The 27,797-nt window shown below is 39.1% G+C and overlaps 1 protein-coding gene across 1 annotated transcript; it reads right to left on the reverse strand.

The window, feature by feature from the left end:
- Nucleotides 1-26,151, reverse strand: VIRMA (vir like m6A methyltransferase associated). The gene is made up of 24 exons (XM_040546540.1): nucleotides 25,677-26,151; nucleotides 23,120-23,235; nucleotides 22,793-22,879; nucleotides 22,365-22,413; nucleotides 21,530-21,698; nucleotides 20,536-20,658; nucleotides 19,719-20,003; nucleotides 17,838-18,990; nucleotides 16,495-16,986; nucleotides 15,595-15,749; nucleotides 14,101-14,183; nucleotides 13,059-13,152; nucleotides 12,376-12,920; nucleotides 11,563-11,798; nucleotides 10,500-10,752; nucleotides 9,051-9,268; nucleotides 7,336-7,468; nucleotides 6,365-6,517; nucleotides 5,815-5,975; nucleotides 5,464-5,560; nucleotides 4,234-4,400; nucleotides 3,742-4,073; nucleotides 2,702-2,845; nucleotides 1-2,255 (listed from the first exon to the last, which is right to left on the reverse strand). The coding sequence occupies exons 1-24, from the start codon at nucleotides 25,737-25,739 to the stop codon at nucleotides 2,098-2,100; spliced, it is 5,466 nt and encodes a 1,821-aa protein (XP_040402474.1). The 5' UTR covers nucleotides 25,740-26,151; the 3' UTR covers nucleotides 1-2,097.
- Nucleotides 26,152-27,797: the final 1,646 nt, after the last annotated feature.

Raw genomic sequence — 27,797 nt, forward strand, 5'->3', positions numbered from 1 at the left:
TTTCAAGTTGAATTTATCCAGGAAAGGAACCGCTTTGCAGTAAAGGGCTACAGAACTAAATGCATTAAGACACATACTTCCTTTTCCAGTTTGACTAAATTTACAGATTGCATACATCTTAAACAACTTAAGCAACCCTTTATTTCCTCCTAGTTTGAAAATGATTAGTGTGACATGCCATATATTTTAAACTTTCAAGAACAAATACTATATATTTACATATTTTTTCCATGCCTGACACTTTTCATTTCAAATTCCCTGACAGAAAACAAATGATTCATATCCCTGCTAGTTTCAAACACAGTAAAGTTTCCAAAAAAATTAAAGAACCTTAAACACATGGTCTAAAGGAGCAAGTCAGCTTGAAAAATATTTATGCAGTGCTCCTTTAAAAAAATAGCATTAATACCTGTAATGTCTGAGAGCTCCACCCATTTTAGTCATTACAATTGCATTATTAGTGAAATTACATCTTTGTGTTATTTTTAGAATTTTAGAAATTTGATTTTTGTTCATGTCATTTTAAACAATGTTAAAATACATACCTTTGTGAACCAGTATTATTCCCTTTCACTGCACCCAGTCAAGCTTACCACGTTCATAGGCTACGTCAACTGACTGTGCACAGCTCTCAAACTGGGGGACGTTATGCCCCAGAGCCTCCTCAGAGAAAGCATGCACAAAATGGTTCAAATAGAACACATCTTTATTTAGCCAACCAGCAAAAAGCTAAAAAAAATCCAATTTGAAGTATGATCGTATTTTAGAAACCCTTAAAATAGGTTGTTGAAGTTTGTGATACTAAGCAGGCTAGCTGCCCAAGAGTTTACTTAAGGACACTATAACTGGGCCTTACTTAAGCAGAAGACAACCCCTTTATAGCACTCCATAATGTCAAGAAACCAAAGCATAAGTGAAAATCAAGCTCAGCTAACAGCGGAGCTTGTAAAAAAAAAAATCAAAATAAAAATGGTGCATGGCCTTCAGTAAGAACTACCACTCCTCACCCCATCCAAAAATGCAGTAAGGTGATTGAGAACTGGTTACTTCTAAGAAATCCCACGGAGCTCAAAAGAACACAAGTATAACGTGAAAGTAAATTTAGAGCTGGATCTACTGGTAACATCTCTTCATGAATTCCTACTTCTCAGAAGTTTTTCCTCTTTGCAATGCATCTAAACATTACAGAAACAAAAATCCAAACCATCTATTTAAAGGGAAAGTTTAGCTTTACTGCTTCGCTACGTGGTTGGTTGGTTTTCCATGTCTGTGCCCTCTCCTCAACTACTTCAGTCAGCAGATAGGCAGCCAACCATCATTAACTCCAGACTCTCAGAGGATGGGTATCTCACCGTTTAACCTCAAAGCATACATAATCTGTTTTCCAACACAATGACACACTCCCAATGCATGAACTGGAGTTGTAAAGCAAGTACTAGAACGTTCTCTTATTCTCACTGAAGTCAATGACAGATTTTCTACAAATTTTAACAGGAGCAAGTGTCTAATCATATTACCAAAAACATACAACAAAACCCATATAAAATACATATAAATTACAATTACATTTGCGTTCTTTCACAGATCAATTCATTTCAGTCAATCTTCTATCACCTGCTACTTCAACTGCTCTCAGATGTACCTCAACCATTAACAACTGAGATTGGCTAAAAAAAGGGCTAGTGGCTCTAAACCTGAGAGAAAAAAATAGAATTGCCTTACATATATATATTTTTAATTTTCTTGCAGTAATAAGTCACACACAAAACACCTGTACCTTTCTTTTGGCACAATGAATTTTTTTTTTTTTTTAAAGTCCTTCAAGTCAACTCAACAAGGTTCTTTACTGAATGTTGTCTACTGTCCACAAAAAAATCAAAACATCCTTTCAAAAGGAACAAAAATATACAATTGTACACAAAAAGTCTTGAATTTTATTGAAATTTCACATCTTGTATCAAACAAAAACTTTTCTTCAGACAAAAATATTCTCTTGGTGTCCTCCAGATTCCACCAACTCTGAATTGGTCCTTTAGTGCCTCCGTTTTGTCATCTCACAGAAGTCCACAAGGTTGGGCTGTTCCGTTAGGTCGCATTTTATCGCGTGAAGGAACGTACATGACGACCTCTTCCACTGCCTCCACTAACAAACTTTCCTCTTGAGCCACCACTGCTACTACTATTAGCACTTGTCCAAGATGGTCCAATTCCTCCCCGGCCTCTGGAAGCACGATCGCGAGGACTCGGTCGGTAGCCTTAAAGCAAAGAAAAGTATACTCAGTTGGAAAAAAAAAAAGCCTAGGCGTAGCAGGTGCTGTGAAAGCATGAGAAACAAAATCAAGACGAGACACGAACTGGGTCTGTTTTCTCCTCTTAATTTTCACCTTTCTTTTAGGCAAGCACTTTTGTTTTGATTGGCTCTATAACTACTGCGTAGTTACGAAGACAACTGAACCGCAAAAAACTGATTGCAAAATTAAGATTCTGCGCTCAAGCGTTCAATTCAGCAAGTCTTATGGATTACAGGACAGTTCTTAGGAAAGTACGGATTTGACAGTCTCAGTGACAACTGTTCATATATGCTTAAAGCATTTGCTGAATTTCAAGGTGTCTGCAGCATCCTTGCACGGTTTCATTTGTAAAGCAAAAATGAAATTCAAGGAATTTTCTATAGTTCGATGCCCATATGAATACCATGTACCTGCTGAACTTAATGGTCTCAGTGGTGGCAGTGGACCCCTGTTAAAATTGCTTTGACCACCTCTACTGTCATTGTAGGTTCCTCTGGGCGTACTCTGGGCGCTCCAACTTGAGCCTCGAGCGCCTTCACGGCGACTGTAATTTCCTAGATATGGGGAGAGAAAAAACGCACGCTCTTGAGCAAGTCTCTCATTTTCTTCATTTTAATCTTTCATGATACTCAGGGTGGGTAAACAATATTTACATAATTCAGACAGATAAAACTACTCTGCATCAACATACCATCAGTATTTTAACTCAAAGTGTACGGTATTTTCTGTGCATAGCACAATATCTACTTTTCAGACATGATCTGAAGTTTAAAAAAAGATTCACATTATCTAGTGTACTAAGATAGACAGACCCCTATACTTTAAGGTAAATAATCCTACACTTTACCTTAAAGTATCCATAGCACTGTTTGTAGTAAAGTAAATCCTAGTATTTATAACTTTTCTAAACTAAAATATTTTGTTTCCACTGGGCAGACTTGTCTTAATTGCCAGATGGAAAGGAAAGGAATGCAACCTTCTCTGTATATGAGAGAAACTTGACACTCTGTAGCTAGAATCTCCAGGTTCAATCAAACTGCGCCTTGCTTTTGTCAGAATCTTCCATCCGTTTATTCAAGCCCCATTTAAATCCAGAGATGTATTTTGAGGTTTGATTTCAGGAACTGCCCCATCAAAAATGTGAGAGGGGGCTTTGTATGTTTCTGACTGCATCTCTGAAATGCTCCAACAGTTGCTATACACAGGACCATGACATCAGAAACAAAACAGCTCTTTTTGTAAGAGAAAAGGGGAGAGGAGAGTTTAGTTCAATTCCACAGCACATGAGAACACTTTTTTTTTTAAGCATCAAACAACTTCTTTCCTTCCCAGATACACTAGGTCAAAAACATCACATGCTGTGGTGATTAATTGCTGGAAGATTGGGCTTGCATTACTGAAGCATTTTAAGCATTCATTTACTACAACTCTAATAAAAGAGCAAATGTACCTTTTGAAGCGGGTGGGGTAAAGAACCTGTTCTGACTGTGAAAAGCTCCCCGTCCTCCACGATTCCCTGAGAACCCACCACGTGAAGAAATTTTCTGTGACACTTTCGGTGGCCTTTTGGCTGGTGGTATCCCATCTGGAGTGACGACTTCTTTGCTCTCCGCAGCAACAAAATCATCCACGTGCATGGAGGGTGGTCTGCTGGTGTTCTGCTTCCTCTGACGGAAGATATCATGTGGTCGAATTCCTTGTCCAAATCCTCCCCTGCCTCTTCCTCTCGGTGGCGGCACAACATGAGCTCTCTTTGCAGGCTCTATGTATTCAGATTTTCCACTGTCGTGACAAACAATGTTTTTTTTAGTTAACAGAAAAAAATATTCTTACTGAAAGTCAAATATTCTTCATATTGAAATGCCATTTAAAAGGTATTCAACATTTTGAGGATACACAAAACAGTGCTAAACATACTATTTACTCGTTGAACTCATCTTACCTTGACGTTATGAAGGTCTCATGCTTGTGCTTGCCAAGTTTGAAACCTTTTGTGGTTTTTGTCCGACCAGGGGATGACGGTTCTGACAAAAATGACCTCTCCAACTCAGCTTGCAAGTCAAAGTCACTGCAGCCCTTCTCTGACAGCTCAATCAAGTCAACTTTCACCTGCGGTAATAGAGGGTGGTTTTATCACAACAATCATCACTAGCACCTCTGAAGAAGAAAACATGCTGCACCAGGATGGATGAGATTCAGCAAGGGTCCCAAACCTACTCTGGAGGTCCTTCCTCTCCCTTTTAATGCAGTAGTGTGTCTCAAAAAAAAAGCAGCAGAAATAAAACAAAAAGAGCAGCAGAACTGCAGCAAAATTGTCCTAAAGGTTCTATGTTAAGGGCCAAACTTCCAAGTTTGAATGCCCGTCTTGTCACTAAATGACTTACAGTAGAGCACTCTTAAGCTATAGTTCCATAAATTTATCAGTGCTGCTTTTATATGGGAATGAACAGTTTGGGTTTTGCTTAAAAAAATAAAATACAAGTGTCTTTGGAAGTGAATATTAAAAAGTAAAACTAAAAAAGAAGGAAGGCAATGAAGTCAACAGAAAGTAACCATTTCCCACATAAGAAGCTAAGCCATTAACAACAGCTTAGTTTATAAAATGTTATTTTTAGTTGTTGTATATTTTTCAAAATTACATTTAAAGTTCATATTACAAAAATTATGTTTCAAGTACTGCGAAGACTCCTTGTGTATATAGTTTCTTCCATTTACTACTGTCTTTTTTCCCCCACTTTTGTCACATCAGAGCAAAGAATTTGAAACAATGTATAGCTATCAGACTGTTTGAATCACTGCAAGGACGGAAGGTAAGCAAGAGAGAGAGAGGATAAATCAGATTCCTTGTTTAGGCTTAACACAAATTACCGAAAAGACCCAGCAGCAACACAAAAGCAGGTTAGGACTGATGCAGCAACTGCTCCTCTGATGGAGACGACTCCCTCCTATGTCAGGACACTGTGGAAGGTGCCAATTCTTTGTCCACTTCCATGTGAACTTGGAGGCATTTGATGACAACCTTTAACAAATGCCAGCCCCCCTGTGTCTATGTCAATTTACAGGGGTGAGCAAAGGAAGCCAACCCACTCGGCCACATGAATCTCTGACGCTGCTAGCTCAGGTTAACCCTGATTTTTAAATCCCCTTCAATAACGTTAATGAAGCCCCTTACCATATCCAGATCAGTGTCTATTTCTTCAGCCTGAAAGGGTGAGAACCACATGGGCTTCAGCTGGTCGTCCATCACATCTGCCAGCACGTACGTAGTCCTGCAATAAGACAGATGTCTGATGCCTACTGGATTATGAACTACAACCAAATGCAAGCATGTGCAGCACCACAGAAATACAGTGAAATCCTGCTGCCTTATCCTTGATAGTTTTATGAAATTAAATACACTGGGACTAGTAGGGAGTAGCAACAGCTCTTCTATTGAGATCCTGTTTATAATATAAAATGCATAAGTTATTGCATTCTATTAAATAAATTACAGGCTGTACACCCACACTTTTATCTGCTTTACCTGTTGTTAAACAAATTCTGAAGAGAGTCTGGTGCAGAAAGAATAGGCTCTACATCTTGGTCACTCAGGGGACAAGAATCACCCGCCGATTCCAACATTTGCCTGACTCCAACGATGTTGTCCAGCAAGGATTCAAGGCCATCGTCTTCCTTAGAACGATCCTAAGTCAACATATCAAGACAAAATTTGTTCCCCTCCTCAAATATTTTTTGATAATTATTTAAAAAATACTACATGAAACAGGATTCCTCATGCTTTATTACATTAACAATCTTCTCAGCAGTAGTCAGTGTTCTCTCTTGCGTGCATTCGTTGCCTTTTACCACACAGTTAGTTGCTATGCTTTTATGGTGTGTAAATACTCTCAGCACAAGGGGATCCCAACACTACCTGAAACTTCTTAAAACAACAGCAACTGCTATTACCAATTCTGCAACATATGCTACAGAAATGTATATCCTTCTCATCAAGAAGTGATGGCCTATATTGCTCTAAAATCAGAGTCAGATATCAGATCGCAACATGAACCTGATTATCCAAATTCTTTTACCATAACATGTTTCTCCAGATCAAGCAATAGGTTCTCTGGGGTTTCCTCTTTGCTCTGCAGTAGATGTTTTAACTCCGCAGTGGTCAGACCCAGCGTTCTGCCTGGATGAGATCCATCTACTTCCATAAGGCTTCCGTCATCTCCACAGCATCCCTGGAAAACATGAGGGGTGGGAAATAAGTACAGTTAAATATTTATTATACTTCTGGATGGCAGACACCTTAGAATTCAAACATATTAGAGAAATCGAACAAAGAGTAATTTCTTCTGATTATTCTGCATATAATGCAAAACATTTTTAAATTAAATACATTTCCACAGGCTAGTTCAAATGCTGCATCAAGATGAATCCAATCCTTTCCCATATAAGCTGAGGTTTGTATCAGAGAACTAACAATTATTTTAAACTTCTGTCTACTACTTGTTAGTAGTTTTTGTATACTACTGCATTATATTTGGCATATTTTCCATGCTACATGTTGATACAGCTACTCTCTAACACATCCGTATCAAATCAGAACCTGGACGCAACAGCACACTATTCCCCTAGGAAAGCCAGTACAACTAATTCACAGTTTCACCAGTTACATAAATATATTTTCTGCACAGAGCTAGCACTTGAAATGCTTGCTAGGGCCCTTTTTTTTTTTTTTTTTTATTGCCAGCGTGACTTCTTGAAATACTTCATTTGTAGCTTGAAAATAACTAACTGCACTTTTCTCCTAAAGAATCAATATGCCATTTTTTCCTACTGAAAAGAAGCTCTTATTTATTAAACATATGTTCTGCCCAGCTTTCACAGATTTCATTACAAAATGAAGATGGCACTAACACTACCGATAGAAAAGCCATACGCAGCAATCTAAATAGTCATCTGCTTTCTGAGATCGTAGTTCCCAAATGCATCTCACCCTGCAATTTCAGAGAAATGCAGCTGAATTTGTGTAAGTATTCAATACATACTCACTCACCAGTGTATCCGAGTTTAGAAGCTGTCGCATAAAATCCAAGAAAGAAGAGGCTAGTTCACCTGTGTCTTTGCTGAAACTGGTGATTACTCGCTTTAATACAGTGTACAGAGCACTGCTGTGTTTTCTTAGGGAGCTGTTTTATCGTAAAAACAGAAAAAAAAATTTTTAGTGCATACATTGGGACCACCCCGCTGTAACTTATCATAAGAAAACAAGATATATTGCAAAATAAATTTGGTACATTTGATAACTATCAAGTTGGGTCTTGATTACAAAGCTGGAGCTTCATTGCTTTCTCTCTATCCCACTGTTGTTCTCACCAGGGCTGTGCGCAGGTATTTCAGCCTGCATGTACACAGCTACACACACTACAGCAGCATCTTGAAAACCTGCCTGAAATGGCATTTCCATCTGGTGAGGGAAAAGGCATAGGAGTACAGAAGCTTTTGCTCACACAAGTGCCTTATATATAGAGCAGGATTGTGCTTCCAGTTTCACTGCATCCCATGATGCCTAACTGCAGGAGCAAAACCAGAAACATAATCAACAACAAAAACCAGCACGGCCATGCACTGAAGCTGACAGATAGGCATTTGGGAGGCATAGAAACGACAGCATCTTTAACCTACTTATTTTTCATTTACAGGCTGTGTACCTTGTTCAAGTCTGAGCAGCACAGCTCCGTAACATCCCTTAGAAGACTGTTTCGAGCAGCTTTTTACTGGCAAGGCTCCAGGTGCTACCTTTTTATTTTCAGGAACCTCACACCCTTCTTGCCTCTCTGCACCTCACTTTTGATGGGCAGAAACAGGTCCAAATATAGGACAGGGAAAAAAAAGCGTAAAAACAACATAGTACTGTCCCTTGTATGTATACATTCTGTTCAAAAGGGAGAGGACTTAATAGAAGTCAAAAAAAAAATCCCCATTTCAAAAGCCCTGGTGGTCACGACATTCCAGAGAAGGGCAAACTGAATTCCCTTAAAATAGAGGAAAAGATATACAACGCTTCAATGCTTCAGATGATAACTGTATCTATTGCTTTACTGAAAAGGAAAGGACACAAGCACTGTATCTCATTCTAATCCATTTCCCCCCATCTCAAGGCTGGAGGAAGACAAGCCTTTTTTCAATATTTGTTTGCTTCTTAAAAGAAAGCGCTCCTGTGTGCCCACTACAGAAATGGTAGGTAAATCATAGCTAAAATCTCAAGTGGAAAAAGATAAAAAAGAAAACCACATGAAAAAAACACCTGAGTAAAACACTGAAGCTTCAAAAGAGAAGTGAAAGTTCATTTCCTGCTAAATACAGTGATCCCCCACTCAGTGTGCTGCATGCAACAGCCTCCACTAAAAGATACTTACACTTTTTGTAGGGGAAGTGAAAAGAGCTTCAGCACTTTTTCTTTACAGTGACCAAAGAGTGACCTCAGTGTTTAGAAACTCTTTTATACTAGAAATATGATCACTTGGTTATTAAGAGTAAGCGTTCTTCCCAATGTTATTTTTCTGCATTTTTAAAACTGTGAAGTCTTCAGGATTCTCACTAAATGTTGAGATTCTAGCACACTATTTTATATTCCCATATTATAACTGAGACTCCTAGACAGAGAAGCAAGACATTTATAAGACTTCTAAATCTTTCTAGACATCTGATTTCACATTGCAGAAGTTTTTAATACCTTTAAGTTGTCAGAGATATCTTAAGATACCGTACCTCTTTAAGTGATAGAAGCCATAGTCGTGCTCTGTAAGGAACATCATTGTTCGGATACACGTCAGCAGACAACTGTAACTGCTCTCAGAATTGGTTAATGTTTCCATTAAGCAGTCACAGATTAACGGCATCAGATCCTTGTTTGGTAAGGAATTGGAAAGCTGCTCTAATTCAGACACAGAGCCTTCTGATGAACTTGGCAAAATGAGGGCAATATCCTACAAAAAGTGATTATTACACACAGTAAAATACACATAGCTGCGTTTGACATACCAGCAATAAGCATAAACCATACATTATGTCAGCAACACTAGGTTCTTTCACTACCCCTTTATCAGCTTATTCAAGCATTTGACATTATTACTGAGCAGCAAAACACTAATCCAGTGTATCCTTTTTCATTTGGTTCTGTCAAGGGTTACAAACCGTTACTGATTTTTAAAAACATAAAAGCTTCAAAGGGTGAAGGTGATGGCAAAGACAACTAAATGCCACGGAGTAACTGAATAGTATCTTAGCTTTGCATTCAGTTTCTTGCTTACTGAGTCAAACTGTCCCTTGATCTCAAAACATACATCCAAATTCAGAGGTTTTAAGCAATACCTAGGAAGTTTAAGATCTACTATCCCATTCATATTTTATGTGGCATAAAACAAGATCGACTTTCACAATGAATTTGCATAGGCAAAGAGCTCTTGTTTATATGCAAATGGAAAATGGCTGACTGATCTCTACCGACCAACAGCACTCAGCCATCATTTGTACAATGATGTATAAATGCACTAAACCAAAAAAATACATGCAAGCAGTAAGACAGATAATGACATGCAAATATATGCATACAACTAACAAGAATACACCTGGGCTAGTCCATGAATCAGTTTTCAGGTAGTATTTCTTACTCTGTTCTAGTAAACTGTGTGTTTTGTTGTAGTTTTCTTGTGTGATTTGTTGTGTTTGTTTTTTTTTAAACTGTGTCAGCAGCCTATCATACATATCTTCAGATTTGCAACATACGTTTAAGAGGTTTCAGACAGCTAAAAACACAGATACTTATTCAACTGAGTACGAGGTGAATAGTGACAGCACAAGTTTTGCCAGTGGCCCACGTTCTAAAATTTCCCCGTGAGGAGAAATAACATCCCTCAGCTAAGAGGACGGTCAGTCTGCCTGCCATTCAGCTCTTGGTCTCCAATGAGCTACCAGAATAGCGCACACAGTGCAAAAGAGATGTCATAAATTAAAAGATTTACGTTCAAGAACAAAAAGCCTGGCAGCAAGCCTGTCAAAGCAGCCAACTATACACAAATTTTTACTTTTTGTATTTTAAAAATGTTGATGGATTTTTTCCCCTTCAGGAAACAACCAACCACAGGCACCTAGGAATAACCTGCTTTAATGTTTCTCCCAAAAGTGTCAACACACATTATGCATTAACGTATAAAATACCTGATCGCAGAGGGACTGCAGAAGAGAGGTTACATATTCAGCACTCTGTTGATGAGTGACGTTGTCTCCAGCTGACCGCATTAGAGCCAGGAGCTCCTGGAAAACTTCTGCATACTTTTCATCACCTTTAGTAGTTCCGTTGATAAGATGCAAAATAGCCAATTTACAAGCTTTGTTTGAAGCCAGGGCATCCAATAAAGCAAGCAATCGAGTGGTTTGTCCAGTGTATTGTTTCTCTTTATCTTCTGTGTTGCTGAAAGGGTATCAACGCATGTTGAATACATAGGAAAAGCTGCTCAAAAATGATCTAAAAAAGCTATAAAAATACTCATTACAGGAGTCATAATTCCACATTTTAAACAAACACCTAATGTATATAAACTTACACTGTCATGTACTTTTTAAAAGCTGTTTAACTTTCACTAAACATCTTTCAGTTGCATCACAAATTAACTATGCATGTAACACTATAGCATCTAATTATATGTAGATAAATATGCTTTTACACAGTTATCTAATTATATGCGAATAAACAGGATTTTAAATAAACAATACTCGTTGCTTCAATGCCCTCCGACATGGTAGTCTTCAACTTCCTCCAGCTTACAGATATCTACATGTTTTCCTGTTCCTATTTTATCAGGATTTTACGGCAAATCCCAGTAAAATAAATTTTACCGCTACTGATAACACGTCTACTTTTATTATTTATTTCAAACAAGTCGTGTAGAAGTTCACTGAATAGATAAGGCTTTGTAGGGACAACCTGAAAAAAGCCTTCCTAAAATATTTTCCATGCACATAATGTGAAACTGAATACCTGTATGACATGGTTTGTTGGCCACATAAAGCAGTATCAGAACATGGTATATAGAACTGGACTGAGAATTCAGAAATACTACTTATGTTATGAACAGAATGAAAGTGTTTTTCTCCTGCTAAATCCACTGCACAGAACCTGGTCAAATTTAGTAGTCCATTAAAGAAATGGAAGTGCCAAATTCCATGCCAAACGGAATTCCAAATGCCAAATTCCATTCTTTGCAATGGAAAGCCAAAATACCTCTGCAGGTCTTCTACGATCAGGTCCAATACAGTCCTCATGATAAGAAGAGCGGTAGGCGAAGCCAAGTCACACAGCTGAACACAAATACGTCTCAACATATGCTGAATAGGCTGGCAAGACGAACCAGAGAACGATCTAACTATCTCTTGGATCAGTTTGGCTTGAACGTGAAGGTGCATGCTCCACAGCTTCCTGGTGTTAAGTGCCACTGAAATATCATGTGGCTCGATTACCTGCAGGAACAGAAGAACAGGAGGTTTTTCCTCTCGACTTTTATCATAAAAATTGAATTGCACCACAAGGTACAAACAAATACTAAGCACTAATATTGCCCTCATCATAAACATGCAATGCCATTTTCATTAGTATCACTAAATGACAGGGCACAGTTCCACAAATTAGGTATTCCTAACTCCTTTGGGAGCATGGGTTGTGACATCTTTTACACTTAAAGATCACAAATTCGAGATCCATGCCTTAATAAACTGAGTTTGGCATTCAGGGTTAAATTCAGAGGTTTCCTAGCCAACCATTTAAGTAATACAACGTAAATCTAGATAATCTGACAAGGGACAGAACAACAACATATAACTTAACTTAAAAAAAATCCTCCAAATAAGAATATTTGTGGTTTTTTCCCCAACAAGAAACATATCTCCAAAGCATCTATGTGAATATAAATGCTTTACAAAAAATGTAATCCACCCTTTCATGTATCTGTTCTTTCTACAGCTAAGAAAACGGTGAAAAATGGTCTAAAGGTTATGCATAATAAAAATTCTTTAAAAAGTAAATAAATCTAAGTTATACCTGAGTTGTCTGCATGGGCAGTGGAAGAGGCAACAGTTCTGAAAGCAGTATAAGTCCAGAGAAAAAACCCTCAGGAATTCTCAAAATTGAGGAGAGAACTTCCTTTAGCATTAAAGACCAAGTATTGTTTGCCAAAGTTTCTTCTGAAATGGTAAGTTTTTCATTAACGCCCTGCGTAAAAGTCAGTAAGATGTCAACAATGTCATTCTGAATTTTCTGCTCATCGCTATCTAAGCGGCCCGAGAGAGGGATAGAACACAGGAGCATGTGTAAAGAAACGAGCGCCGACGGAACGCGCATGTCCTTAAACTCAAAAGATCCGCCCCGCAAGAGTTCTGTTAGCATTGTTTTAAGGAGTGTCAGCGTACAGCGGGCCATGGAAATAGTTGTAACTCTGTGAAGCGTGGTGCCCATGTTGACGTGGAGTCGCCAAGGCTGAATGAGGATGCTGTTCAGCTTCTGCAGGACCCGAATGAAGGTGTCCATTCCCTCGGAAGAGAAGAGCTGAATAACTGCAAGATTCCATTTAAGGTCTTTCTGTTGACCTGTACAGAAAAAAAAACAAACATCTCTGTATGCCTAATTCCTCCTGGGAAATCACAGTTACACTTGGGACATTTTTAAGGAAGAAACTCGGAAAATTAAGATTTCTATGTTGAACGGTACAAATAGATTTACCATACCTTCTACGATAGGTGGTGGACATGCTACGTGACACAGAACACGAAGGGCCGTAGGAAGGCCAACTCCATCCGGGGTCATCAAACTGTCAATATTCTTAAAAACAAAATTAAAAAAAATGAACATGTATTACAAGGAAGGACTTTATGACAAATATATTACTATATTAATATTCTGACTAGAATGAAAGAACAGCTATCAGATTGTTATATAAACCAAGATGCTTAATTACACCTACAAGCAAATTTAACATGACTTCCAGAAGACACATCTTAATGCCATTCTTTTTCCACTTTTTTGAAAAACAGGTCCACTACACACTAATTCTGATAATCTGCAGCTATACAAAGAGCTCTAAAGAGACTACGGGACCAATGTATCAACAAGTCCACCAGAACAAGCCTTGGAAAATTAGTTACAGACAAAATACAATCAGTGTTTAAAATTTATAAATGTATTATATACCTACAAACATAAACTCACACATTTATACCTTTACCATTCACTGACTAATATCAGCCTCTATTGAAGGGAATGGAAGTATTTCAGTGGTATCTATTGAAGCAAAGCAGCATCCTCTGGGAGCTAACTTCAGGAGAAAACAGCTGGAAGCCCCTTTCAGATGTTCTGTTGAAAAAGTATCCTGTATTCGGCCTTGCTAAGTAACTAAAGCTGCAAGATGAAGATCTGCTGCCTGTTCAATACAGTTGGAAGAGCAACTTGTCTCTGCCTGAAGAATTACTCCCCAGGATCTGGCAGCTGAGAACTCAAGCTCCTATGCTGATCCCTCTTCAGGCTACTAATCTCTTGGCCCTAGGTTCCCAGGGGGTTCCGCTAGGTTTTGTACTCAGTTACCTGCAGGTTTTTTTCAACATATATTACTGAGAGCAATAACTGGCTTAGATTGTAAGCTTTAATAAAAACATGTATTTTACATAATATTTTTAAATGTTAGTACGTACGTAATATAAAATATCAAACGACAAAAAAGCATAAGCCTACAGAGCACAACTAAAAGATAGCATCTATCTGTATTTTACTAACCTGTTTGATATATTCAATGAGATTTGGAATACAATTTATTTCGAATCTAAGATTTTTCAAAGGTTCAAGCCACTTGCTGAGCTCTGCAGGGAGAAAAAAAGATTACCTATAGTTAATCAAATAACTTGTCAGGGCATCTATGAACATAAAACCTTAAGCACTTAATTTACACAAAGGGTACTAAGTCCAAGCGTGAAATCCATGAGGCAAACATTGTAGCTGTAGCCAGTTGAAAATCATCAACAAAAGCAAGACTTCAAAACAGTCATGTATATGGACAAAATTTTGCTCGAGTCAACTTGAACACTCAATTTTCAGCTTATTATTTGTGTTATTTATAATTAAACATTTTCTAAAACACAGTAAGGGTCCCACTGTCAGATAAATAAAAAGCCATTAAGAACAAGGACACATTCCCCTACGGTTATACGTAATAGGTTATTACAAACTGAAAATGAACCTCCTATTAAATGCCCAAATGTAGCCAGTATCTGCACCAGTAAGACCTATCCTCTCTGGAAGTCTTTAGACATTAACAGATTCTCTCTCAGTCCAGAATAATCTGAATGTCCCAATCCTTTTGGGAGAAGAGATCTCAAGTTTCAAAACCCATTATTTCTGAAAATAGGTAGAATAATCAGAAGGTTCAAAGGTTGAATGGCTACGAATTGACTACTATTCTCAGATTGATTTCATGATCTGTTTTAATAAACTAGTTCCCCTTCTCATGAAATAGTCTGATCAGATAAGATGAAAAGATAAAAGAATGGCAGAAGGGGAAATTAAACTAAATTTTCGAAGAATTTAGATTTCTGTTGGAGCGCTAAAGTTTTGGGAGAAATTGCTGGCACATGTACACACATCAGTTAAGCAGTGCAGAGGACAACCCTGCAGCTTCAGGCTCAGGTGCCAGAATGGTTGCCAGCAGGCTCTCTCTGATCTCCTCCATTCCAAATGATTTGGGTCTGACATGCGAGTCAACACAAACAAAGGAATATCCCAAGGCACAGTTTGGAAGTCAAAAGATTTACTAACAGAGACCTGACCATTCCATGCCAGTTGGCCCAGCTGCCAGAAAACAGTCCCAGGAATATTTATTAGTATATATATATACACATAAGCCTACATCACCAAGAAAAACAAAAGTAAGAGTCTGCTCGCTAACTAGTTAGCCCATTTTTACTGAAATTTGCTCTCCTAAGTTATTTTCAACACAGAAATAATTTCAAACTTCCTGTAATTATCCAAAATTCATGGTAGTTATTATTGCTTGAGAAATAATTTAACTATACAGAATTTCCTATTTAACTCTCATTAACAGGGGCAAAAAAATTACACATCATCTCTGTGACTCAACTAATCAGATGCAGCTGGAAAAGGAATTTCATTATATACATTATCCAAACCAGATGATTGTGAAGTACCAATTACCCACATATAAAAGGTTTCTTCCATACATTCAAACAATTCAGTTGATAATGACACACGCTGTACCTTGCAATTTGGTGTTATTTTCGTCTGCCTTACAAAGCTTCAGCAAAGGCGCCGAGTGCTGCTCCAGCATTTGGACATCACTAGAAGACTGAACCACCAGCAAAACAAGGATGCAGGCATAATTGTAAGCAACTGACTTCTTAGACTTTGAGTCTCTGGAACAACGATAAGAACTTCCTTTAGATCTCAGAAAATGTAAGAAATACCCAGTTGCATTAGCTCTCTCTGACCCCTAAAAATCTACCTACAGAACTTTAACCTTCAGTAAGGCTTTCTCCATATGATTATTAAAAAAAAAAAACTCCCGTGCTTTGTGAAAAGAGAAAGCTTTCGTTTACATTTACTTTATCATCCACAAAAGAGACCTGAGAATACTGACTAGAGTCAACTAGCCAACAAATCTTTTTCCCATAACTTTGCTTCCATTTTTAAAATCTTGCTTTAAAAGCACTGCTACCTGAAATAGTAAGACTGCCTGTCCAGAAAAAAAAATAATGGTTTTAACACATACAAGAACTTCGTAAACTGAGAGATTCCCACCCCTGAGGAGTGTGCAGAATCCGACTTTCCCCAGCCAAATCTGCTCGTTTCAAGGTGAAATCTTATGCTTTAATGCAAAATCTTATGCTTCATTCAAAAATGCCTACCAACTGATTTTTTTTCATATAAACGAATGTCTGACCTATATCACAACACCTTTGTGGATGACCCCCACAAATTCTGGGCATTAAGTAGTTGATCACAACTGACAGGCCTGATTTTCAATAACATTGTCCTACTCCAGATATTTTCAAAAAGATCATTGTCTAAAAGAAAACATTCTTTTAGATATACTGAATAATTTTTTAAAAGGTAGATACTTTTAAATGTAAAAACCTAAAGAATGCAAATATAAATTACCCTAAAGCTTCTTTGGAATAGTACTCCATTAAAGTAATAAGACTTTGGAGGTTTTTCTCCAGACTGAAGACATGAGCCACAGCAGATCTTCCCACAGGGTTAAAGGTGATCAAGTAAAGGTTGTGAAGTGTTCCCAACAGATCTGAATGGTCGGTCTCCTCGCTGGCTGTGCACCGCTGAAAGTGGCAAAACAATTCTGAAATGCACTGTAACGTCTGCGTCGAATGCAGGAGCCACAGGGCAAAGGTGTCCTCGTTTGCACCATCTGACTGGAGACCTTCCTCTTGATCCGGATCGGAAAACTGACAAAGTGCTCTTATCAACAAGTTCGTCGCTTCGTACTCGGAAATAAAGAAGAGGAGACCCTTCTGGGACTGCGCCAGGAAACGCAAGAGGTCTCGTATAGCTTGGAGCACACCTGGATGCACGCCTGTCACCGGAATAGACAGTAGCAAAGTAATGCATTCCAAGAAATGGTGACTGTGAAGATACCTGAAAAAAAGTACAAGGAAATAATCAGTAATATTACAATCATCTGCCATAACAGTACAATAATAGAATATAAAATTAGCTCAGTACTTACTGCTCTGTGGATGATGAGAAATGACTAATTATGAAGTAGTACAAAACTTTAAGCATACAAAACACAGTTGCTGGAATATTTACAGGAAATAAATCCCTAAATATAAAGTACTGATTACCAAAACCAAGTATCTGCCCCACAAAAACTACACCCTATCTTTTATTGAATTCGCTGCATTTGAACCATCATTAAGAGAGCATTTAAAACATTTAATGCAGTAAGAAACCAATCATTACCACATATGTAGGAGGCGATTTGAAGACTCCTTACAGATACTTCCATGTAGCTGTGACCCTACGCTGTTACTATCAAAGAAAACTGTTAGCATTCAGAGGAACACTTTCTAGCCTGAAACTTGCTAACAGAGAAATAACCCAGGGAATCCTTTAAATGGCTGAACACAGACAGGCCTCAACTCGTCTGCCCACGTTCTGGCACACTGAGCTCGCTGACAGAACAGCACGCTGGCTTGTGTTTTGCCAGCTCAGCACACGGACAGAGGTAATTCCAGACTACTTTTATCCTTATGCATAGACACGTTCCTAGACGATAAAGGGAAGACGCTTTACATCCGTAACAATTTTCAAATACACACTTGTGCAGCACCCAGCACAACCATCCAGGTCTACGAATGCAACTGAGGAGCTAGCACACTACCAGCAGCAGCAAGAGGTTAACTTTTTGTTACGCACATCCCTAAAGACATCTATACCAAGCTATAGGAAATACATTCTAAGATGTGAACTTGCAAGAACCATACCTAAACAGGACAGGGTAAGGATCGTCCCTTTCTGGAGGGCCTGTAATGCGTGCCATCGTTGGGAAAGATTTCACGGGTGGCTGAATCATTGTATGAGGAGCAGTTTCCATCAAATGGAAGATTTCTTCAAGAAGACTAACAAGTTTTTCCACCTCTCCTTCGCTTATATTAGAAGATTCCAAAAGGTGATCCATATCCATAGGAGCCTCCACATCGTTCTCATATTCTTGGTTGGTTCTGTCAAGTCCTGCCAAGTCCTGGTCCTGTTCTGTCTCCGTGTGATTAGGAAGAGGAGGAGTGCTCTCGGCTAACTGATCGACCACCTTTTTAATATCCGACAGAATCTCATAGAAGTGACATTTCTGGAGAATTGCAGAGCCAGCAGTGACTACTCTCACCGTCTGGTCTAACAGAATGAGTTCAAGGAGTTTCTGATAACCACTTTTTTCATGTACGTCTACGCCACCTCTTAGAAACATTTCCATTCCCTCAGTCGTACTAATAACACTATCCAAAGCTTTAAAAGCATTAAGCTTAAGGGAGGACGATACGTGGTCTGCAAACAACAGTTCAAACAATACATTAATAACTCCCGCCTGCAAGAGTGCCATTATTCCTTGAGTCCCACATTCTCCTAATGACGATACCAGCTTTGTCCCAGCTTTGAGTTGCCGGACATTCAAAGCGATGGGCTGCTTGAGAGCTACCTGAAGGTTTAAAGCTTGCAGGGTCCAGTCTACCAGCTGAGTAATATAGTCCTGCTTTGTGTCTTTAACCTGCAGATAGCTCAATCCTTTTACTATTAAACTCGGAATTTCTTCTAATGCAGTCACCCATTTTGCACCCCTTTCCTCTTGATACAATTCCAGCAGTTCAGTTAATTTAACGGAGGCTTCCACTGCCCCTGAATTTTCTTTTTCTGGGTCTTGGTCCTTTATTTTTGCAACTTCATTCTCAAATACAGTCTTGTAAGGGCAGCTGAAGTACAAAAGAGGTCCGAGCTCCCTTTCAAAAGGTTCATACGTCACAGGAGGCACAGATGCCAGATCCTCAGGAGTGTACTCAATATCAAAGCTTGGATACTTAAATGTTTCACGTTCCAGATCAGCAATTCCATCTTCATCACTTGAAATCTGCTCATATCCATCATCTCCTAAAAAGGAAAGGATTCAGTTATGGAATAAAATTAATTACGGATAATCCAGTTCATAAATGCTGAGAGGCTGCTCAAACTAAATACAAAAAACTATTTAATACAAATGTTACTGGTTAGAAAACAATCATATGCTACCACACAAAAACCTTTCTCTCCCCAGCTCTAAGTGAAAGCCCCAGCCAACAGAATATTTTTTGTGACAGGGGAGACATTTAGAAAAACAAAAACATTAAAATACATAAAACAAAACATTACTACAAAAATATTGTCCAGTTTTCTTCTTATGATTGTATCTATCATTAAACATCTAGCTTGAGATTTTGCACAGGCATCAGCAGGAACTTTGAATAAATCAAGATGACAACTACCGACATTATTACATAAACAATTTTATTTGTTAACTGGGAAATAATTTGCTTCACAGCTTTCCTATTTCTTTAAACAAATCAGATAACAAGATCCAATGTTCATTCTTACCTATAAAATCTGTGTTTTTCTGTTTTATAGAAAGCGACAGGAAGATTTACTATAAGGGAATAAATATTCCTCAGCAAAATACTGTTCTCCTCGAGCGATGTCAGAAGTATACGTAAGGAACACAACAGTCCAGTGACCACTGCAAAATGAAACCCAGTTCTCTCCACTCCTAGTCACCGTAATGGTACCGCCTTCAAAATTTAGAAGGGTAAATGATTTTTTCCTCAGCTTTTTGTAACTTTACTTACCTTCACCTTCCTCCTCCTCTTCGCCATCTTCTTCATCTTCGTCTTCATCTTCTTCTTCCTCTTCCTCATCAGGAATGCTCTCTACTGTATGCCCATCGTCTTCTTCCTCATCCTCTTCCTCCTCAACATCCACATCTTCTTCATCATCTCCTTCTTCTGGTTGATCTTCTTCCACTTCTCCCTCATCAGAATACTGGCTTTCTTGATGAATGGATGTTCTATCAGGAGAAATGGGCTCGAAGTAATCCTCCCTGTGGTCCACATCACCTTCTTTTTCCCCAACCACTAAAAAACAATATACAGAGTTTAAGAAATCAGAGTACTTCTGTGAAACCGAATGCTCAGTAACATTTTAGAATTTTGCATTACGCATTGTGGAGGTGCAAAAGAACATCTTGAAGAAAATCTTCAAATGTTTTGGCAGAACACAAGCAACAATCACTTAGTTCAGCAAGACTGTAAAGAATTATGTAAAGAGTTCTCAGTGCTTTATAGATTCCAGAGGACTCAGCAGAAGCTGCAAACAGTGATGGAGGGGAAGGACCACACATAACAGAGGCAACAAAAATTTTATAAAATATGAGCAGTATGATCAAGCAGCGTAATGATCAATGTTAACTGAATATACCAATTAATTACTGATATTCTTAAACCTACTAATTTTTAAATTGATACAATTTAACATATCCAACATATCTTCTTTCAAATCCTTTCCCTAAAATAGAATCTGTCCAGCAGAGCAACAGCAGACAGGAAACTTCACAATTCTGACTCCACTGAGCAGTGGTGCAGCAGACAAAACACAGCCTGGTTCTACCTGACACTGGCATAGGTTCATCCTCATCATCATCAGGAGGCGGTGGCCCTGGAGGTGTCCTTGGTCCCCTAGGTTGTGGTCTTGGAGGACTGCCATTGAACTGGTCTTCTTTCTCTCCATCAGCTACGTTTATTATGAAAATAAAAGCTTGCAATTAATAGAATTGCAGGAATAGAAACAATACATTTCAGGTTTTTAGTGCTACACCACCTTCTTTTCCCAGCTGTTATTTGATCTGTATTTTACCTCTGCAGTACATGAGGCTGTTTTCTGAAATCACTTTTGATGTGAACAATAACCTTGCTTATTGATGTAGTTCTTAACACTACAGATGTTTTTTAACATAATGATTAAAATTAACATGGTTAATTGCCATTTTTTGGCTCTAATGCTATGTAACAAGACTGTTCCATTATCAGTAACAACAGAAGTTACTTTAAAAAAAGGAGGGGGATTATATTTTAGTCTACTACTCTCTTGTACAATAAAAATTATTCAAATTTTGTAGCACAATACCTGTACCTTGAAAAACTTTAAATCTAAACCCGTAAGTCAGGTAGAAATCTGCTCATGAATTCCATTCATGGCTATTCTAATACCAAGGCAAAGCAAACACTTTTCTGCAGTGTACTGTTACATACAAGCCACAGAAGGAAAGCTAATTACAGTTGTGAATTTTTCTTTTTATTAATACTTTTCTAACCTTATTTTTTGTATTATAATCATATAAAATTAATGAGTTCATACAGGTTACTGAATTTTGACAATCCTAAGTAATTTGCAATAGAACAATTAATCTACTCTCAAAAAAGCACTAGAAAAGAATCTACTCAAAATCATTCAGCATAAATCTAAAAGAAAATACAAAAATATGGACACAAACAAAGCTAGAAAAATAAGGCCAGTGAAATCTCAAATGTTAAAGAACTGTCTTTTCAAATGCCATAATGTAATTTTGATTTAAAAAAACACTACAGCATCTCACAAGGCTTACCATGTTTTGGGTTTCTTTTCAAACCAGGCTGTTGCTGGGGAGGAGGTGGCGGAGGTGGAGGCGGAGGAGGTGATTCTCTGTCATGACTGATTACTCTGTCAACTGAGCCATATATTGCCAAAGTCAGACAGTTGTACCATCCTCTTAGAACCAATCCATCTGTGTTGACCTGTTTTGTTTTTTTTTTTTTTTAAGGGAAAGAAAAAGCACTTAAAAACAACACGAGAAAACTTCGAAATAGTTATTTTTATATCATTGTATCAGTATGTGCATAAAGGCAAGAATGGAGAACTGAACATTGAAGTATCCTTCTTAGTTTTCAAAACGCAGGTTAGAAAACTTTAAATATCAAATCATTACAATCAATCAGTAATCTTTCTCTAAAGAGTATTCAATTACTTGCAGTATGTCGCCTAACTAATACAGCCTACATGCTTATATTATACACCCAGTTAGTGAAAAAAAAACATTACCATAGGTCACAATCATTTGATCATACTGATCAGAACGAAATAAACCTAAACAGAACTGAAGAGGATGTGCTTCGTTGTGGCCTGCAGCCATAACATTCTGATTCATCTTTGCTCATAAGTAATGGATACTTCTGGCAATCTCAATTAGAATTGTAAAGCAATCAAGTCTCCTACAACTCATGTAATTTATATAGCGTCTATAATGCAGGCTCTGAAGTCGTATGTATCTGAACTACAGGCAGATTTCAGAGTAAGAAATTAAACAATAAATGTTTTACTCAGTTCCAACACACCACACATTACCATGCTTATACACAAGTGACAGACATGTAGAAAAGGAGGTTTAAATGGTATTGCATTACCTTTGCGTTGGGTCTGAAAATAATTGAAGTATTTTCATCATATTCGAGGCTGTTAAGTAAAATACACAAAATTATTTTCCATTAATATAAAACATGTTTACAGAAACTGCCAATAATAAAATACTGAACAAATACACACTCCTAAAAACAAGAGTGCAGAACCACTTATTTTCACGTTTCCTCAATACATTCGGGCTCTGTAAGCCTAAAAATAACAGAATTGTCTCATCTTTGAAGCACAAACCTCTGTCCTCCCATACAAACTGGAGCAAAAGGGCAAGGAGAACACAAACTAGCAAAAGGCAGACCAAACGAGAAAAGTACAAGAGATACAGATTTTCTATTGTACATGTTCTGCATTCAAAACTTCTCAAGAAGAAAAAGAAAGGTAGCTAATGAAGCCAAGAAGTAATTGTGAAAGTACTTACCTCCCCAGCCTATCAAAAACCGGGGCACTTGGCTTGCTGACATTGTTGAAAAACAAGTCCAGTTGAAATGTATGTGGGGATGTCTCTCTGGAAACAGAACAAAGGCAAAAATTAAACCCATCAAGCTCCTTGTCAGAGTAAGTAGGCCTAACAAGGAAAAAGCTTTACATTTTACTGTTTAAATGGTTCCCCAAAATAATTACAAGAGCAGCAGACACACAAATGCATTTTGCCTTTTTAGACAGGAAGTTCTATGGAAATACACAAGCTGAAGGAAAACTAATAGGAAGGTGTTCCTGAATCGGGCACCCAGTATCTTTCACTTACCCATAAGCCCTACTGTCAGGCAAATTCGTGTGAGCTCTCACTCCGGGAGGAATGACACGTACTTCATTTATGTAAACCACGCATGGAAAACGAACTACATCTATATTGGTACTTTGCTACAAAACAAAGAAGAAAGAAAAACGATGAAATGTAAAATGGAAGCAACGTAACGTACTCGTATATTCTTTATTAACCAAACTAAGGTTGCAATCATAATAATTACAGAATTCAACTCTGCAAAATGTTAAACATTGCTAAACAGAAAAGATTTTTAAATGATCTTCTGGCACTTATTTAAATATTTGACACTTTTTTATAGACAACATTACAGGTTTATTTACATAATCAGTTATTTATGAGAATCTTTTAAACAGGAACAGCTTTTCTTCAACAGAAGGTAAAAGAGAAAAACTGAAACTTAAATTATTAAAAGAAAGACTAAGTATACAGTTCCCTTTTAAATAAACCTTATCAAGTTTATTATGTAAAAAAAAAAGTGTGTTCTAATGTTAAAGATACAGGAATGTTAAATTTCAAACCTAATATTAGTAATAATTGTGATACTATAAATCTGTTTTGCTAGACCTGTACAAAAAAAACACGTGACATCTATATACCAATTCTGCAACATTTGAAAACCTTTTGAAACTGAGATTTCTGTTTACAACACAGAAACAGCAAATGTAAAGACATCTTATGCTTCAGCACTCCTAAAAGCCTGAGCAAACTAGGAAGTAATCATAAGGTCACTGTGACTTCCTGTGTAGTAACCACCAAACAATTAATGCCGAAAATCTCCTCTCACTAAATTCATTTTATTAGGTATATAACGTATATGTCCAACCTTAAACATAAAGACTTTCTCGAACAGAAGCTCAGAATCACGCTTCTCAGCTTCCAGCCAGCACATTGGATTAGCAAAGACTGCACTAGCAAAACAACAACAAAAAAAACTGTCTACCAACATAAATAAAAAATGAAAGTTAAAAAAGTTATCTTCAGTAAAAAGTTACATAATGTTCATCGTGATTACGAAGCAAAAGAAACTCCAAAATTATCAGCACGAAGCAAGAAGGTACTAAGATTTTTAGAAAGCTAATAACTGAAGAAATAGTCACAAGTAAAGTTTTAAGAGGAACACTTAAGTGTGTGCTCTATGACACATATTGCTATAATTTAAGAAAAAAATCTATGCCTGCATCTTTTAGTGCACAAATACAGTATCTTGTCCCAGGGGCTGAGGTGTCCAGTCAGGAAGGCAGAACAAAAGGAGCCTGTGACAGGAGGCACAACTTCATTAAAGGAATGGGGTGACTGTAACCCCTGTGGAGTGATGGCTGTGGGAGCTCTCTGCTGTGCCTTTTACAAACGTACACAGCCTGTAGGACTCAAACTTTGAAGAAAGGCTGCTGCTAAGGAGGCTGTGGCCCCAGCAGCACAGCCCAGGGACAAACTTGTGGTTAAAGGATACTGGACTATGCCTTGTCTGCCACGCAGCAACCTCATCACAACAAAACTGAATCCAATTTCCTTTTTCTCCAGATCATCTATATATATAAAAAAATGTATGGTGGAACTGCCCAACAGACATTAAACTATACAGCTAAGCCAAATAAATAATTTTATTAGAAAACTAAGCGGTACGTCTCAAGGAGCGCAAGTTCCAAAGCAAGACTCACGATCCATTTAGCTGGAGAATTATTCTAACGTGAAGGTGGTTTTTCTGCCATACATAAACTGTTTTGTTTTTAATAAAAACTCAGTGTGGTTCTGGTTATGAAAAAGTCATCGGCAAGACTGAAAATGCCAGAAAACAACCTACAGAATTAGAAAATGTCCAATAACAGCATGCACTGTGCTGGAGAAGATGAGGAATGGCTACTGTGTCCTACCCAATGCTGTCTTAAATTGCAGAAGTAGAAATACATTTGGGGATCCACGAATGTGGCACTAGAAAGGACTCCAGAATAACTTCTGGTTTGTTTTTAATTATAGCATTAGCTCCAAATACTTTGTTTTCATCCTTGTACCTGTCCATGCATGGAGCTTCCTTCACGTTATGCTACACTTTATATTTCCCACCTTCATAGTCCCCTTTCTCCCTTCTGAAGAGGGAAGGGGACCAGGCCTCGGGCAACCCCATTTGACACAGCATCTTCAAGGATGCTCACGCTCCCTGTAGCAAAGTATTTACTCACTTTGAATATTAGTTATTGAGCCTCGCTCAAAGTGAGGTATTTATTTGTAAAACCTTCCATTGCTGAACCTAGATCGAAACACTCGTTTTGCTTCCTATGCATAAAGCTCAGGGGCCCCCAAACGCCCCATAAAGCCCCCGGGAAGCAGCAGCAGCTCCTCCCGGCTCCTTCTCCCGCAGCCCGAGCACACGGAGCCCCCCGGACCCCCGTCCCCTTCCCCTATCCTCCCTCACCCCCAGCCCCGAGCCGCCGGCCGGGAGGAGGCTGAGGAACCCCCCGCTCGGCGGGACCCTACCCCGGGGCCGCTCCTTCGCCCCTTCCCTCCCTGCCAAGCGGGCGGCCGGGCCCCGCCGCCTTACCTCGGCGCTCTGGTGCTTGAACGTATCGAGGAAGAGGAGCTCGGTGGCGGTGTCCACCGCCATCTTAGCTGCGGCGGGCGGGAAGCGCTTCCGGCGGCCGTGCGAGCGCTTCCCAGGGCAGGGGCCGCCGGGGCCGGTACGGCCGTCATGGCCATTACGCGGCAGCTGCAGCCCGACGGAGCTGTGGGGAAAGAGCTGGGTGTCTGAAGTTTAGCCCCGGCTCCACAGCAGCTGAAGCCCTCAGTGTGTCCCCTCACAAGTCCCAGCCGTTCCCCAGAGCTGCTCTCAGCGAGCTGCGTGGGGCTGCACGAGTTTGGTGTTTAACAGCAAAGACCCGTGGTCTTTTAGGGGGAAGTCTAGGAAATGCAGCATCTCTGAACTGCCACCATGTTTCCCTCAGTGGTGCTAATTATGCCTCATTAGCTCTGCCTTGTGTTTGGAACAGCTTCTTGACGAAATAAGTCTTCTTGTGTGCACACCAGGAACTGACAAGTCTCTTTACTTCAGTAACTAAGCTTGCTGCTCTCTCGGCACCCCACAGTTTCACTTGGCACTGGAGGTTGCAGGCCTCTAGGTCGGACCTCATACGAAAACATTGCATCAGTTCAAGCAAGGGTGTGGTTCTGTGTCTCCCATTTTCCACGCTGAAACTAGTTCAGGAAGGTTGGTCCCCACGCCACGTGCTGGGAGCTGGGTCACGACACGCAGCTCCACAACCAGTTCTGTTGGTACCGCTGAAGACGGGGCTTGTGGCACTGCTGAATCCATTGAAATCGTACTACTGCCTCCCCGTACTGCTTCAACAGATGTGCTTAAAATACTGCAAATCCTTTTGCAGAAACATCACAGAATTTGAGAATCAAGGGCTCTCATATACAATACTGGCAGAAGGTTGGCCAGCTTTCAATCTTGCCCTGAGCTGGGACCTTCTCTTGCCCTGATGGACAAACAGATATACACTCCTAAAGTGAAATACAACATTCTTATGTGTGTATAAAAACAAAAACCTGAATTTATATATATTTTGCTGAAGTAATGCAATGCCTCACAGATGCTCATGACACTTGCCACGGCTTATTTTGGTTATGTTTATAGGCCCTGTTTAGACTTTTACACATGAACGTGTTTTGTAGGTGTACTCCAAGCGTGGCACTGTGGTCCGTACCACAGTCAGGTGGCTTCTCTGGGACAGCCTGGGTCAGTACCACAACCGGGCCAGCTAGAGCCAGTAGTTGCAGTGAGTGGCGGGGGAATTCCAACCCTGCATTGTTATCTACAGTGACTCCCTGCTGCCAGTAACAGCTGCACCTCTGGATGAGAGAATGTGACTGTAATACCGTGCTTTGTGGTATTACATTTTATATTGCATTCAGATGGCTGTAAATACGGTGTCGTTGGCTTTGGGACTTGGCAGAGCTTACAAGTTGGCATTTCTTTGCTACAAGGTAAAGCAGCAGCGCGTGAATGTTACAGCCAGTTGTGCGATTTCAGGGAGCAATGTAGGTATCCGCAGACACTCTATTTATTAACTGATGAATATGGAGAAAATGATTTGATTAGCAGCAGCAATTATCTTCGATTAGAAAAATAGTTGGTGGTGACCACTAACACGTTCCAATAAAATGGTACAGCTCTGCTGATTGTCCAATCACAGTTTTAAAAAGTTGATGTTTTGCAAGAAAACCCAAGAGTGATACAGGAAGCCATGGTGGGAGATCCGGCGCACAGATTCCCACAAAAAGGATACCAGAGTTGCAGGTGGTCTTATGAACTGAAGACCCTCCTGTTGAGTAATAGAGCAGGGTAGGATGTGCAGAACTCACAGGGTTGTAGGAAAGCCTTGGAGAAAGTGGGATGTGCAGATTAACAAAAGAAACTAGGAAGAAGGGGATCAATGGGTGAGAGGGGAAGAAGCTTTGGGAACACAGGTAATAAAAAAGTGGGTAGATAGGTAGGTCTCTTGCTGCGGTCGGGGAGGCGGAGTTAAACCCAGCTTCTCAGCAGGAAGGAAGATGTGAATAGTTTCAGAAATGCCTTGAAACAGAAAGTGGTACAAAGCAACGTCCGGGGGGAAACAGAACTAATAAAGAAAGGGGAAAACAGGGAGATTGGCAAAGGGGC

Source organism: Cygnus olor, chromosome 2 (assembly GCF_009769625.2).
Source record: "Cygnus olor isolate bCygOlo1 chromosome 2, bCygOlo1.pri.v2, whole genome shotgun sequence".
Classification (NCBI taxonomy): Eukaryota; Metazoa; Chordata; class Aves; order Anseriformes; family Anatidae; genus Cygnus; species Cygnus olor.

Excerpts from the sequence above, each read along its gene's own strand:
- VIRMA (XM_040546540.1), bottom strand. The coding sequence starts at position 25,739 with ATGGCGGTGGACACCGCCACCGAGCTCCTCTTCCTCGATACGTTCAAG. Across the intron at positions 10,753-11,562 it reads ATCGTAGAAGACCTGCAGAG|CAACACAGAAGATAAAGAGA; the intron begins GTATTTTGGCTT and ends ATACCCTTTCAG. Across the intron at positions 4,401-5,463 it reads TAGACACTGATCTGGATATG|GTGAAAGTTGACTTGATTGA; the intron begins GTAAGGGGCTTC and ends CTATTACCGCAG.